Here is a 14,169-nt window from a genome sequence, read left to right as displayed (position 1 = left end):
CCTTTCTCCGGGAGACATGGCGGTTGGCTTATCAAGAAACGGTTTATCCGGTTCCTGATTGTTGTGATTGGATCATTGACGATCCACGGGATGAAAACCTCGTGGTATTACCTCCGATTGTGGAAGATAAACGCAAAACCGGTAAACCCAAACAAAATCGGTTTCCAGGCCCCAGCGAACCGCGGACGAAGCGTTCAAAGAAGGACAAATAAAGATATTGCATAAATAATATGATTGTATGATTTCATGTAGTTCTCGTGACCCATGTGATTGTATACATTATCCAGAAGGACATCTATTTGATTCTCTTTGCATTAGTACCGTGTTAAAGTCTTGAATAGATAGAAAAAAGTTTTGAACTGTGTGACCCATGTGACTCACCCGTGACCGATGTGACCCGAAGCCATTTTTACACTATGTGACCCATGTGACCCGTGACTCAGTGGTACTTATAAAACACGGTCAAATCTCGATTTTAAAGTGTTAAAATGGTTTATATGATGTTTTACAATGATAATATGGTATCTGTAAGTTAAATTTGTTAACAAAAGTAAGAGTTATATGAACATTAGTACAATTTGTTCATAAGTTGTCATGAAACACTAGTATCACTTATGAATTACATTTGTATGAGTGATTTGAATATGAAAATTGAAACGAACATGATTTTAAAGTTGTTATTGATGTTAAAATCCATGATTAATCACTGAATAACCATGTCAAGTCACTAATTCGATAAATTCGACCAATGTGACCCATGTGACCCATGTGACTCATCTGTGACCCGTGACTCAGTGACCCATGTGACCCGCGTGACCCATTGGACTTATGTTTTTTTTCTCTTATTTCCAAGTAAAATTAAAATCCAAAATACGAAAGAATTTACAAAAACTGATCATTGGTATGGTCCCATTACAAGTCAAGGTATAATCCAAACTACGAAAGAGTTCACAATTAATAACGGGTCAGTTCATGCAAATTTACCATTACAATATATATCGATAGCCAATTTTTCACGGATCATTGTTATGGTCCCATCGCATATCGACGTGAATTCTGCTCCCTTGTTCAACATTATTCCCTCCACGTATTTTGCAGCATAGACACCAGAATCAGAACCTGTTGCATTTTCATGAAGCCCAATCTTGTACTGAACCTCAAGAAAATCCCCTTTACGATGTTGGAATAGATATTGGAATTGTGATTCTTTCTCGAAGTATGTCCATTCATCATGTGTCAGTTTTCTTTAAGCGTCTTCAGTGTCTCTTCGAAGAAAACTGAATGTCTTCGAATTTGTAAACAAATGGAAGCTGCAAAATAAAATAATTGTTCATCATTGTGTTCTTTGTGACCTGGGACCTGGGACCCGTGGCTCATGTGACCTGTGACCTATGTGACCCGTGACCCGTGACCCGTGACCCGTGTGACTCGTGTGCGGTGTTGTGAGTTCTAGTATACTATTACCATATAAATCTCTGTCACTCATGTGACCTGTGACCCACATGACCTTGAGACTTAGGAAATCATTAAACTTGCCAAGGTATTCCGAAATCCCACATTATATATTCCACAGGTCCCAGGTCCCAGGTATTCCGAAATCACACTCTAACTTTCTATTTCGAATTCCTAAAACCCAAATTATATATTTCAAAACACAAAACCCTAACTTTATATTCAGTAATCCCAAAACTTTAATTTTCAATTTCGAAATCCCTAAACCCTAAATTCATATTTTGAAATACCAAATCATACAACAATTTTAATGATTTTACTCTAGGATTAGGTCATAGAAGAAAAAACGGAGAAGAAGATGTAGATAAACCTACTGTTTCTAATGGGAGATCTTTCTCCGATGATGAAGGCGATGAACCGGCCTGAGACGCAGATGAAGACGAAGCAGAAAGCACATGTGTTCTTGGATCCATAGGTGTTTGATTTTTCACACAAATCACAATAGAGATACCGAAATTACAAAGAAAATGGGTTCAATTTTCTGAAAATCTCGAAACAGAAATCGCGCTAGAGAGACAGACAGTTTTCGAAATGCTGGAAGAGAGAGAGAGGGGACTGCATGGAGAGGGAGTTTACCGAGGGAGAGTGAGTGTTTTTTTTAATTTGAAAAAGTTGGGTATTTTTTAATCGAAAAAGTAATGGTCTTTTTGGTCTTTCATTTAAAATTTAGGGTTATATGTGTCTTTACTCCATTTCAGATTTTATTTTTTTTAGATTTATTTTTAGAAGGGTACTCAATGAAGTAAGGATAGCATTTTAAAGGCATTTTTGCTATATTCCCTGCTAAGGATCTAAACATCGATCAATGGAAACATGGAGGAGGATAATGTGATCTCTCGTACTGAAGAATATAGATGATATATATATATATATTTATATAAAAGTACAGTAGAATCATATGGGAGTGACACATGTCATATTTACAAGAAATTAATGCAAATGATCTACTAATTTATAACGTGTAAATCTTTGAAACGTGGTGTTCTCAACTTTTATTAATGCATATTAAATTTAGTCAGTAGATAGTGCTCCTTTCATTGAAAAAGAATGAGTTCAATTAATAAACTCTAAACTATAAATGGTGATTATGTGCTCTAAACGTTCGTATCAGCAATACAACTATCAACTGATTATATATTTTGGTGTTGGAAAGTGCTTGAAATCAAAGGTCTACTCCTACAAGTTCAGGTTTGCAATCCGATTTTAATTTGTTCTGTGATATTTCTTTTGATTCTATATATATATATTTTCCAGTATTTTGATTGTGTATTTCGTTTTTGATAAGGGGTCAACATTAATCTTTGGTAACTATTACACCCGTGATAGTTTTATAGATATAGAGTTTTCCCTGTCTTACATATGAATTTTCATGTTTTACAGTAAATTTAGAAAAATGTTGAAAATGAAACTGAATTATCATATATACATATGTAATCAAGAAAAACTTTTTTAAAATGTCGTAAATTAATAATCATTTTTTAGCAATAAGTTCTTAAGAAATTCTGCAAAAAAAAAAACATAATATACCAATCGAAAGATTTATTTGAATAAAGATTTATTTGAATAATGTGATATGGAAGTTTCAAAATTCTAGAAAATAGCTTCATATGCTATTTAAAACTCATGGTATATCTCTTAATTCAGCCGTAGAATAATAACAATTATATTATATTATATTATATTATATTATATTATATTATATTATTATATTTTTTTGTTTGGGTTTTTTTATTATGAATATGATATTTTTCTAAAAGAATTTTTTTTATTAGTTTCCTATAGAATTTGGATCAGATTATTTTAATTTTTAAAAAAAATCATATTCCACCTATTTTAAATCAGATTTAATTTATATATATAATGTATAATTATATTTGTTTCTATGTAATTTTGTTCTTAACGTTGAATTCAAATAATGGTAAATAAAATTTTTTATTTAAAACAACTTGCACAAATTGGATTTATTTATTTTTTTCTATAATTAAATCCATTCTTAAAATTTCAGACATATACGTATGTGAATATGTTTATGAAAAAAAGATTGATGGATACTTTATAACTTTGTAATCTAATATTGTTATGAGAATCCTTATAGAATAAATAAGGTATATTTATAAGAATTTAATGCAAAAAAACTTCTATGTAAAAGTATATTTCATTATCTTAGTTTTAAACTCTTATATATACAAAGATATATTTCTAAATATTATAGAAAAATAAAATAGATCTGATGATGCAATACATTTATATTATTTTAAAAAATGTATAATTCCAAGCAAAATTCTTTTTAAAATTTTCTTATATTAATATCATATATAATATGTAATCTATATCTTTATTTTATTTATAAAAAGTAAAAGAATATGTTTTTATTTCTTATTTTTTGTTTAAACTGTTTGTTTTTTATATTTGATTAGTAGTATTTTTCTGAATTTACTTTGATAACAATGAAGATTAATCAGCCAAATATATCATTTGGTTAGTGTTATCAATTTGTTAAATGTAAGAAAACATAACATTTTATTGGTACCAAAACATATATTTAATTTTTTTTTATATTTATATCAATATATATTATATATGTTTATATATAGAAGTAAAAAAAATTGTTTTTGTTTACCGACTTTTGTTTAACATGTTTGTTATATCTATATATATATATAATTTTATTTTTTGATTTAAGTTTACTAACAATGAATCACGGGTTATATAGTTATTATTCTCCACATCTATATATATAAGTTATTTAGAACAATTTCGTTGATCAACCTAAACATCACTTATGTTGCATTTTGTTAAATTTTTATTAATTTATATAAAATATAATATTTATCTGCTAATCATATTTTTTATATTTTAAATATGATATCCCACCAATTTTTGTGTGTAAATACATATATTATTTCATTCAACGATTGCCTAATTCATATAAATATAATGAATAAATATACTATATTGCAAATAATGTTGTTATTGATCAAATAAAATTTATTGTAGGAATATAAAAATCAGATGCATCCAGTGATATCAACCCACGTAGGATTGGATCAGATAAGTATACATCATAGTTATCGGTGTATTATGGTCAGATTTCTACGAATATGGGATGAACGAAATCCTTTCAATGGGAATAGGTTCAATGGTATCGGATTCTTATTAATTGATGAAAATGTACGTTCTAATTAATATTGATTTTCTTATACTATGTTTATTAAAAATCTAATCTTTTCTACTTATAATGTTGCAGGAAAATGTTGTTGAAGGAAAAATATTTGAGGATCATGCAGAAAATTTTAAAAATATAATGAACGAAAGAGATATATTTTTAATCAGACATTTCAAGATTCTACCAAATAAATATATATACAAATTAACGAACAGTAAATTTCTTATTTATTTTACAGAATATACTACTATTGAAAAAGTTGTTGTAACTACTTATAATATTTCCAAAGAAAAATTTCGAATATGTTTATACGATGATTTGTTGGCGTTGGCAAACAAAAAACACGATCTACCAGGTATGTGATAATATAAAAAAACCAAAAAGAAAATATTGGATCTTATAATTAATATATTCTCTAATGTTGTAGATATTATTGGAGTTTTAGTCGTAATACAAGGATCAAATTTACGAATGTCGTCGTCAACTCATAAAATTATTCTTCGTTTATTATTGAAAGAGTAAGTTTTCAAATTTTATTCACACTGCAAAAAATATCATTTTATAAAATTTTAACTAAATTAGTTTTATACAAACTAACATATAATTTCAATTTAAAAACCAGTAACAATATCGTCAAGCTTTCTATATGGGATGATCTCACTGCAGAACTCCGTTTACAAATTCATAGATTGAATGTCAGAAAAATTATCGCAGTCATTACGGGTGTAAATCCAAAGATTATTCACGGTAATTATTTAACACAAATTAATTTCTAAATACTTGATAGATTAATATTTAAAAACCATTATTACTATTATATTGAGTTTACTAATACATTTTATGTGTCAGGTGTTCTATCACTCAACACATCATCTACAAAGATTTACATAGATGAAAAATTGAACATTATCAAAAATTTCCGTTTAAGGTAAATAAATTATATCATTCTTGAAAAAAATCTATATTTATAATATTTACCAAAATAATTTTTATTATTACCTAATAACTGAATTTTTGGCAGGCATTGAAGAAAGTTACACCAGTACTAAAGACAACCATAATAAATCAGTTACAGTGAAATGGTAAAATATCTATGCAGTAATAACAATATTCTGTCATTGATTTAATTTTGTTTGCAAAAAAAATATAATAATATTTTTATATTATTAAAGTTTTCTATTTATATTTAGTTCATCTCAAACAACTTATCTTAGTTTTTGCTACAATCATAATAAAAAATTAAATACAAATATAAACGTCAAGTATTTCATATCATACTACAACTCAAAATCATCATAAAATCATTACAATCAACCAAACCAATTGATTTAATAAGAACCGAAAAATATTCAATTTTAATTTACTGACGTGGCATGTTCACGTAGTAAATTTTAATTATCTGTCCTATATTTACTTATCACAATTTACCAAAATTTAACGTCATTGGAGATGGTGTAGAAAATTGTTAAACATTTTGAGATTTGAGATTTCAAGTCTATACGATACACGTAGATTATTACCTAGATTAAAAATAAAGACTTAAAGATAAAAACGGTCAACAAAATATAAAAAATGATAAGAAAAACATATAAAGAAAGAAAATAGTGGTAAAAATATTACGGATATCTACAAATTTTATAAAATTTATGAATAAATTATATTTTGTTAATTATAGAATAGGATATAATACCTCATACTATTATATTTAGATTCATCCTTATCATCTTATTATTTTCACAGTATGACAAAAAAATATTTTAATAGAATAATTTAAATGATAAATTTAAAACAAAATTTATTATATTTAATTTTAAATATAAAAAATTATTTAAATTCGTAAATATTCAGTCCGTGCGATTCGCGCGGGTTATTATCCAGTATATATAAAAAAAAAGTAAAGACCCTTTCAAGTTTTATTAGGGTCACAATCCAGAAACATCTCATCTCATTACTGTGGGGCCATTAATGTAAATATTTGAATGTCCTAGAGAATGTGATGTCCAAAAAAAAAAAAAAAACACTCTCATCTAGTTATGCCTAAAGTTTGAGATGAAGAAACACAAGATATCAAAGCAAAGCCTACTTCCTTGAGTTTTTCTTCTTCGAACTCGCGGTCACTTGTGGTCGGGGATGCTTCTCAGCCTCACTCGGGTCCAACCACTTGAGAGGGTGATGATTGAAGAACGGCCAGTTAGGGACGGTGATCAGAGTGGTGAGAACCACACTACCTGCATAGATCAACATCATCATCCTAAAAGATCCCATTGAATATCCCGCAACAATTGCGATGACACCGAAGATCAAGAGCAGGACCTGCATCAGCTGCTCCGTCAATTTTTGCCCTTGCCAATCCATCACTGCATATTTGTTCAAGAAAATAAACATATAAATTCTGGATGTCAAAACCATAGAGCATTTCCAATTGCGGTTCGGATCTACTTTCTTAGAACACATCAAACTGATAAAGCCATAGAAAACGAGGAATGCGGATCTAGGTTGATATGCCCTCTCAGTGAAAACCTTAACTTTGAATCGTGGAATAATAAAGAAGCAAGAAAGCACAATCGCTGAAGATGAACGGGAGAACGAAACATTGTTTTGATATTGTGTATACAACGGATAAACTCTACTCCTAGATTTCAATATTACACAGATTCAATATTAAACCAAAATCTCACTGGTTGAGCTGAGAAAGAAAAGGAAAAGAACCAAAAACACATATGAACAATCAGAGATTGTTTTAAGAAAGACGACGAACGAAGATGGTAAGGATGGAAGATTCCTCTGAAAAAAAAAAATTGAAAATGAAGATGAGAGCTCTACACATATGTGGATTCAACAGAATCATATGCCTGACATTATCCAGAGACAGAGTCCCTTCGAACCTAACTCAATGCATCAACAAAACTGGATCGACCTCAAGGAGGCCTCACAAATCGAATCAAATTGAGCATACACAACAAAGCAAAAACCCTGATTGCCAAACACCAAAGATTCCATGTGCTACATCCAGGGGAAACACCGATCCGAAGCTTTACAGAGATCAAATGGAATTTAAACAGGAAATCATCGCAGCCCACGGTCAGATATTCGATCTAAGCAATACCAATACGCCGTAATCTAAACTCCAAATCGGACAACTTCACAACATTAACAGCTACGCCCACAGTGGAAAAAAAATCAATAACATAGCGATCTAAGATCAGAGACAGAAGAAGAGAGAGCCATACCTTCGCTTCCCCGAAACCTCTCCTCAGCAAAATCGAAAGTTTCGTGCCCACAGCCGTCGAAACTCTTTTTGAGGGGACGACGGTCAGAGACAAAATGAAAAAAATAAAACAAAAACCCAATCGCTTATTACACAGGCCCAGTATTTATAAAGGCCTGTAATATTATATTGGGCTTTTTTCAGGTCCAGAGTTACAATAAAAGTTTTAGGTTTTACAATATTTATAACAGTTTCAAAATCAATTAAAAGACTGGGCATGTTTTCTATTGAACATTGGACAGACCGGTTATTCATCTAATCTCAATTTAATATGTTTGCATTTCTGAATATTATTCAGAAATAGTCCGGTTTACTACGTTTGTAATTAGATTTTAAATCTGTGTTTAACAAGGGAACTTTTCATTTAATCCCACGTAGCGGCGATCCTTGTCATACCGGTAAATATTTGATTTCAGCCGTCAGATTGGGTCGAAAAACACAACCTGTAACTTTTATGACCGTCGATTTAAAAACGAGGAAAACACAGTGACGAGCCATAATAACCGCTCGATCGCCATCGTTATTTATAAATACGATCCAAATACGTTGTCTTTGAAGGTTTTTTGTTGCTATATTCAGAGTTGAAGGGATCGACGTGAAGGAGACAGGGATTCAGAGGAAGAAGATCAGGTATGATTTTCTAAATTTTACGAATTTAGGCCTCTTGGTTATGTACCACTCTGTGTCGTTGTCAATGATTTAATTGTCGAAGTGAAAGGGTAGAGTTACTGGTAATTGTAGGGTTTAGATTAGGGCATGTAAATCGAGTATCCGGTTTTGCACCGGAAGACATTGTTGTTTGTTGTTCCTGTTGCTCGTAGTAAACCTGATTGGTATCTGTTTTGCTTAGAGATGTCATAGATGATGCTCTTCTGTGTTTGACAATTGCGGGTATGGTCTGGATCTGCCCTAGCGCGGTTCCTGTTGAATGATGAATTTAGCTCTGTTTTCCATAACTTTATTTGGCTTTGATGGATACTTTTTATCAGGCGTATGGTAATTGTATTTGGTAATCGCCAGCTTTCTGAGTTGCCTTTTGATTGGAGTTTAGGAAGTGTGGTGATTTACTGATGTTTTGCTTATGAACAGATGGCTCGTACCAAGCAAACAACTCGTAAGTCCAGTGGAGGGAAGGCCCCAAGGAAGCAGCTTGCTACCAAAGTATGTAATTTGTCGTAATCTTTTGAGTTGGTGTGGTGATTTCGATGAGATTTGCAGTATTTACCTGTCATTGTTGTGTTCTTGTTTTAGGCTGCTCTTAAGTCTGCCCCGACCACCGGTGGAGTCAAGAAGCCCCATCGCTACCGTCTTGGAACTGTTGCCCTTCGATGTGTAGATCTTTTACCCCAATTTTTCCCGGGATCTCTGTATGGAATTACTTGTTTTAACGAAACTTTTGTTTGTGTGGACAGTGAAATCGCAAGTACCAGAAGAGTACTGAGTTGTTGATTCGAAAGCTTCTGTTCCAGAGGCTTATCCGTGAGATTGCCCAGGATTTCAAGGTAACTTCTTGGGCATTTTCGGATAAATACAAGCATATGGATAATGCCTAATCTTTACGGTGTAATCGCGTAATTCTTTTTGGTGGGCTATTGCAGACTGACTTGCGTTTCTAAAGCCATGCGGTGTTGGCACTTCAGGAGGCAGCAAAAGCGTATCTTGTGGGTCTATTTGAGGACACCAATTTGTGCGCCATCTACGCCAAGCGTGTCACCATAACCGAAGGATAACTGACTCGTCGGATCAGGGGCGAGCGTGCTTAAGATGGGTTGAAGCGGCCAAGTGGTGGTTCTAAATAGGAGGATTGTTATAGATAGGGTTATGCTTTCTTCTTCTGTGTTAGGAGGACTTGTGTAGTATCTGTGTGCTCCTGTGTCGGTTTTTGTCTAAGTCCAAATATGTGGTGACAGTTGGTTTTGTTAAGGGCATTGTCGTATCTGTGTGGCAATAACCCTTTTGTCGTACTTCGTCGTCTTGAGCATTTGATGGGTGTCTATAACGTACTTGTGTTTGGTTTGTGCTAATCTGTGCGGAGCACGTGTGTGATGTCTTTGTGCTCTTGAAACTAGCCATTGTTTTTGGACACGATCGTTAATGATAATGTATGATGATGCTTGAATTCCTTGGAAAGGGCATTGCCAGTATCTAATAATCTCCAATGATCTTAGCCGTTGGATGGACAGTTGGAACAAATCTTGGAGCTCTTGAAATTGTTGGTTTATTATTAGTATTAGTAGCACCATCATTCCCTGCCTCTATTTTAACAATGTTATAGCTATAGACGGGCTTAGCAGTTTCGAAGTTGTAAATGATGCCGCTTTCAAATTCGATGACTTTCAATTTGATCTCAATTTCATTGTCATCAAGCGTGTGCGTTAAGTTGTTAACAATTACATTGTTATCATCTCTTGGTCGGTGAGTTTGGAGCTTCGTCTTGAAAAGGATATACCGTGTCTTGACTTTGAAGGTGTCTCAAAAGCAAATAGTCTGCGGCCGCCGTCAATAAAACAATAGTTGAAGGGAAAAAAATCCGAAGAACTAAAAAAAAGGATGTTGAAGATGAAGAAGGCGGCACAATATCTGTCATCCATTGTTTGTCCCCCAAAAAAAAAAACTTCTCTAAAATTGTCTCTATTTGTTACCTACGGAGAGCTAATTCGCCATTTTTGTCATAATTTCTCTTTGTGCGGTTTAAACAAACCCTTTTCCCTCTCTCTCTCCCCTTTATTATCGACCATTCTCATTTTCGTCTCTCCACCATTCTTTGCAACCCCCTTCGAAAAGATGGTACAAGACTAAGATTCGAGACCGTCCAGAGGGATCGAACCAGATAGAGCCACCGCCACCATGAACAATGACACAAGACATTCGTCCGGTCTGAAGACGGTGAGCCAGACCTTATCATCCCCTAAGCATTCAAGCAAGGTTGCTGATATTGGTACCGAGCTTTCCAGGATGAGAGCTTCGTTGGATACCAAAGAGACCGAAACCAAATCTCTGATCGACGATTTGTCTGAGAAAAACGTTAGGCTTCGAGAGCTTGAAGCGGAGTTGGATAAAAGGCGATTGTCTGAAAGAAAACTGCTCGATTCGCTCCACGCAACGAAGATTCTGGTCGACGAATCGAAGACCGAGATCGCCTCTCTCAAGGAGAGGCTCGACGGGTCAGATCACAGCCAAGAATCCAGCGAAGACGACAGTTCTGTTCAGGAAAACGAGGCTGAGTCTCTGAGGACGGAGCTTGAAGCTTCTTCCTTGAAGCTGTCAGGTTTAGTACAAGAGATGGGTTCGGTCAAAAACGAGCTGAAATTGGCGACAGAGGCGGAGGTAACGAGCAAGAAAGCCATGGATGATTTGGCCATGGCCTTGACGGAAGTAGCCACAGACTGCAACCAAGCTAAGGAGAAGCTTGCGATTGCAGAGATGCAGCTCGAGGCGGAGAGGCTAGAATCGAATAAATGGAAGGCGAAGCTTGAGGCTACGGAAGAAAACTACTACACCCTTTTGCAGGAAGCGAGAAAGGAGGCTGAGGTTCATAAGAACACGACCGAGCGGCTGAGGATCGAGGCCGAGGAGTCGCTCCTGGCATGGAACGGGACAGAGGCCGTGTTCGTGAGCTGTATCAAGAAAGGGGAAGACGAGAAGAATTCCCTCATCGACGAGAACAACAGACTGATTCAGGCTCTGATGAACGCCGAGAATCTGAGCAGGAAGGCCAAAGACGAGAATCATAAGCTGAGGGATATATTGAAGCAGGCGATCAACGAGGCTAACGTCGCGAAAGAAGCAGCCGGGATCGCCAGAGCCGAGAACTCGCAGCTGAAAGATGCGTTGATGGAAAAGGACGAGGAGCTTCAGTTCTCCTTGCAGGAAGTTGAGCGATTGAAGCTCAGAGAAGCCATGACTAATGAAAATGTAAAGAATCTGACAAGACTCCTGTCTGAAGCAGAGTTGGCAAAGGAGTTAATGGCAGAAGAGAAGGACAGATACAAGGTTATGAGCCGTCAGAATTCGTCGGGAAAGGAGAACAGCCCTAAAAACCCAATGCAGAAGGATCAAGAATTGGAGAAGAGGATGGAAGAGAGAGAGAAACTGAATGAGAAGAGAGAAGACAAGAAGGAGAATCACAAGGACAAGAAGGAGCATCACAAGGACAAGAAGGAGAACCATAAGGAGAAGAAAGAAGACAAGAGAATGGGGAAGACGTGCAGTTTCAGTCTGAGAGACCTAAAGCTCACACACTCACACAACAGTCACAAGCATAAAGACACAACAGAGGAAGAAGCAACAAAAACTGCAACAAACAATAACAACAACAACAGACAAGATCAAGATGGAATGGAGGAGGTGGAGATGGAGAGCGAGGCCAATTCTCCAGATGGGTCAGATCCCGATCTCTTCAAAGGCTCCATCTTTGATGTGGCCGAGACACCAAATGCAGAGACAACCCATCATCACAGGAGAAGATCATCCTCAACGTTCTTGGAAGATGGTATGAATTCGGATGATTTAGAGAATTTGGAGGGAACCCACTTCGAGGAAGGCGAAAACGAAAAGGGTGGAAGAAAGAAGAAGGCGTTCATACGGAGATTTGGGGATCTTCTCGTCAGGAGAAAGAGCTTTCAACAAAAGAAAGAAACGTCGTCGTCTGATCAGCAAGAGAAACAGCAGCTGCAGCAGCCGCCATTGACTCCGCCGCCAACCCCGCCTCAGCTTCCGTCCCCAGAGCACTGAAAATGTTCATAATGTAAGAGCTTTGAAATTTAATTTTTTTTGGTTATATTTAGTTTTTATTTTTGCAAATTTCAATACTACCCCTTGTTGAATCTTGCTTTACAGGGTTTTTGTATATATATGAATCCAATTCATGAATTCATTTTTTTTTCTAATAAGGTTTTTTCATGTAATCTATGATTGTTTATCACCAAATATTTAGAACAATGAGAATAAAGCAACATAAGCAAATTCATGTTTTTCAGAAGATTTAGAGGGGAAAAAATTTAAAACAATAATTAAAACATGTGGTTAGAACAATTATAAAGAAAGAAGTTTGTCTCTTCATTTAGCATAAAAATAGAATTCCACTTTATTATACATTGGAAAGAAAGTGGAATTCAATTTATTTATAGTATAAAAAAAAGTGGAGATCAAAGTGTTATCTTTTCTTTTTTATATGCCTCTGCTGCTAGTGCTTATTCTTGTCCTTTTGGTGTAAATTCACTTTCTTTTCCTTTATGTTTCATGGAAGTATCAAATAAAGCATAGCTAAGATGTCCTTGTTGTATATATAATAATATAATGTCATAAGAATCATTCTGAGATCGACTTATGATTTTGCTATTCATAATATTAGATATTTTATTCATTGTCATTTCCATTTGAAGTCCGTGAAGAAAATAACAACTAGGTGTACATTTTTATAAAATCGAATTATCATGAATCCACAAATTAAAAGGGATTATATATATATATATATATATATATATTGTGTAGATTTTTCTAAATAAAAAAGAGACATGAAAATGAGATATATTCCATCAAATTGAAAATCTATTGGCCATACGATGTAAAGGTACTACCAACTTCTGATGGGAACATCCTGAGTTAGCATCTCTCAGCTTTCTGCCTCCAACAAGGTGGGCCGGACTTCCAAAAGTGGGGCCTATATTCCTCCACTACGGTAATGGGCCTCTATAAGGCCCAATCCCTGCCGTCCACGTCATCTCACATTTTCGATCTACTCTCTCGTTGCCACGTGTTGCGTGGCCGTCGGCCTCGCGCATCATTGCTTCGACGCGATAACATCTGCGGTATGTGTCATGTGTGTATACACTAATAATTCTTATTTATGTATAATTCTTATTTATGTATCATACACACATGGAGTTGCAGTATATGTATATATGCGTATACGTATATAATTGCTATTCCAAGTATGTATCATGCATGTATTATGTATACATACATATATATATATATATATATATTATAAAAACGACACGGGTTAGCATTTCATTTGTTTGAAATTAACAATATGAGAAATGAAAGATCCTCAAGAAAGAGATCGGATCTTATAAAAGTCAAGGAACGTAATTTTTTTTTAGTTGGACATTATATTATAAACCTTGTAACTGAAGCAACCATGTTTCATTGGCTATATATATATATATATATATATATATATATATATATATATATATATATATATTTATATAATAAAAAA

The 14,169-nt window shown here is 34.2% G+C and overlaps 2 protein-coding genes and 1 pseudogene across 2 annotated transcripts; 2 read left to right on the top strand and 1 right to left on the bottom strand.

The window, feature by feature from the left end:
- Window positions 1-6,709: 6,709 nt before the first annotated feature.
- On the bottom strand, window positions 6,710-8,156 carry LOC104824890 (probable signal peptidase complex subunit 1). The gene is made up of 2 exons (XM_010557074.2): window positions 7,909-8,156; window positions 6,710-7,035 (listed from the first exon to the last, which is right to left on the bottom strand). Exon 2 carries the CDS (start codon window positions 7,031-7,033, stop codon window positions 6,758-6,760), a length of 276 nt encoding a protein of 91 aa, XP_010555376.1. The 5' UTR covers window positions 7,034-7,035; window positions 7,909-8,156; the 3' UTR covers window positions 6,710-6,757.
- A 177-nt stretch (window positions 8,157-8,333) lies between these two features.
- LOC104824889 lies at window positions 8,334-10,108 on the top strand (annotated as a pseudogene).
- Window positions 10,109-10,691: 583 nt separating this feature from the next.
- On the top strand, window positions 10,692-12,828 carry LOC104824888 (putative WEB family protein At1g65010, chloroplastic). Its single transcript, XM_010557073.2, has one exon. It carries the CDS (start codon window positions 10,794-10,796, stop codon window positions 12,678-12,680), a length of 1,887 nt encoding a protein of 628 aa, XP_010555375.1. The 5' UTR covers window positions 10,692-10,793; the 3' UTR covers window positions 12,681-12,828.
- Window positions 12,829-14,169: the final 1,341 nt, after the last annotated feature.

Source organism: Tarenaya hassleriana, unplaced genomic scaffold, assembly GCF_000463585.1.
Source record: "Tarenaya hassleriana unplaced genomic scaffold, ASM46358v1 Cleome41, whole genome shotgun sequence".
Taxonomy (NCBI): domain Eukaryota; kingdom Viridiplantae; phylum Streptophyta; class Magnoliopsida; order Brassicales; family Cleomaceae; genus Tarenaya; species Tarenaya hassleriana.
Note: the sequence above shows the minus strand (reverse complement) of the source record. Positions and strands in the feature narration are given on the sequence as shown.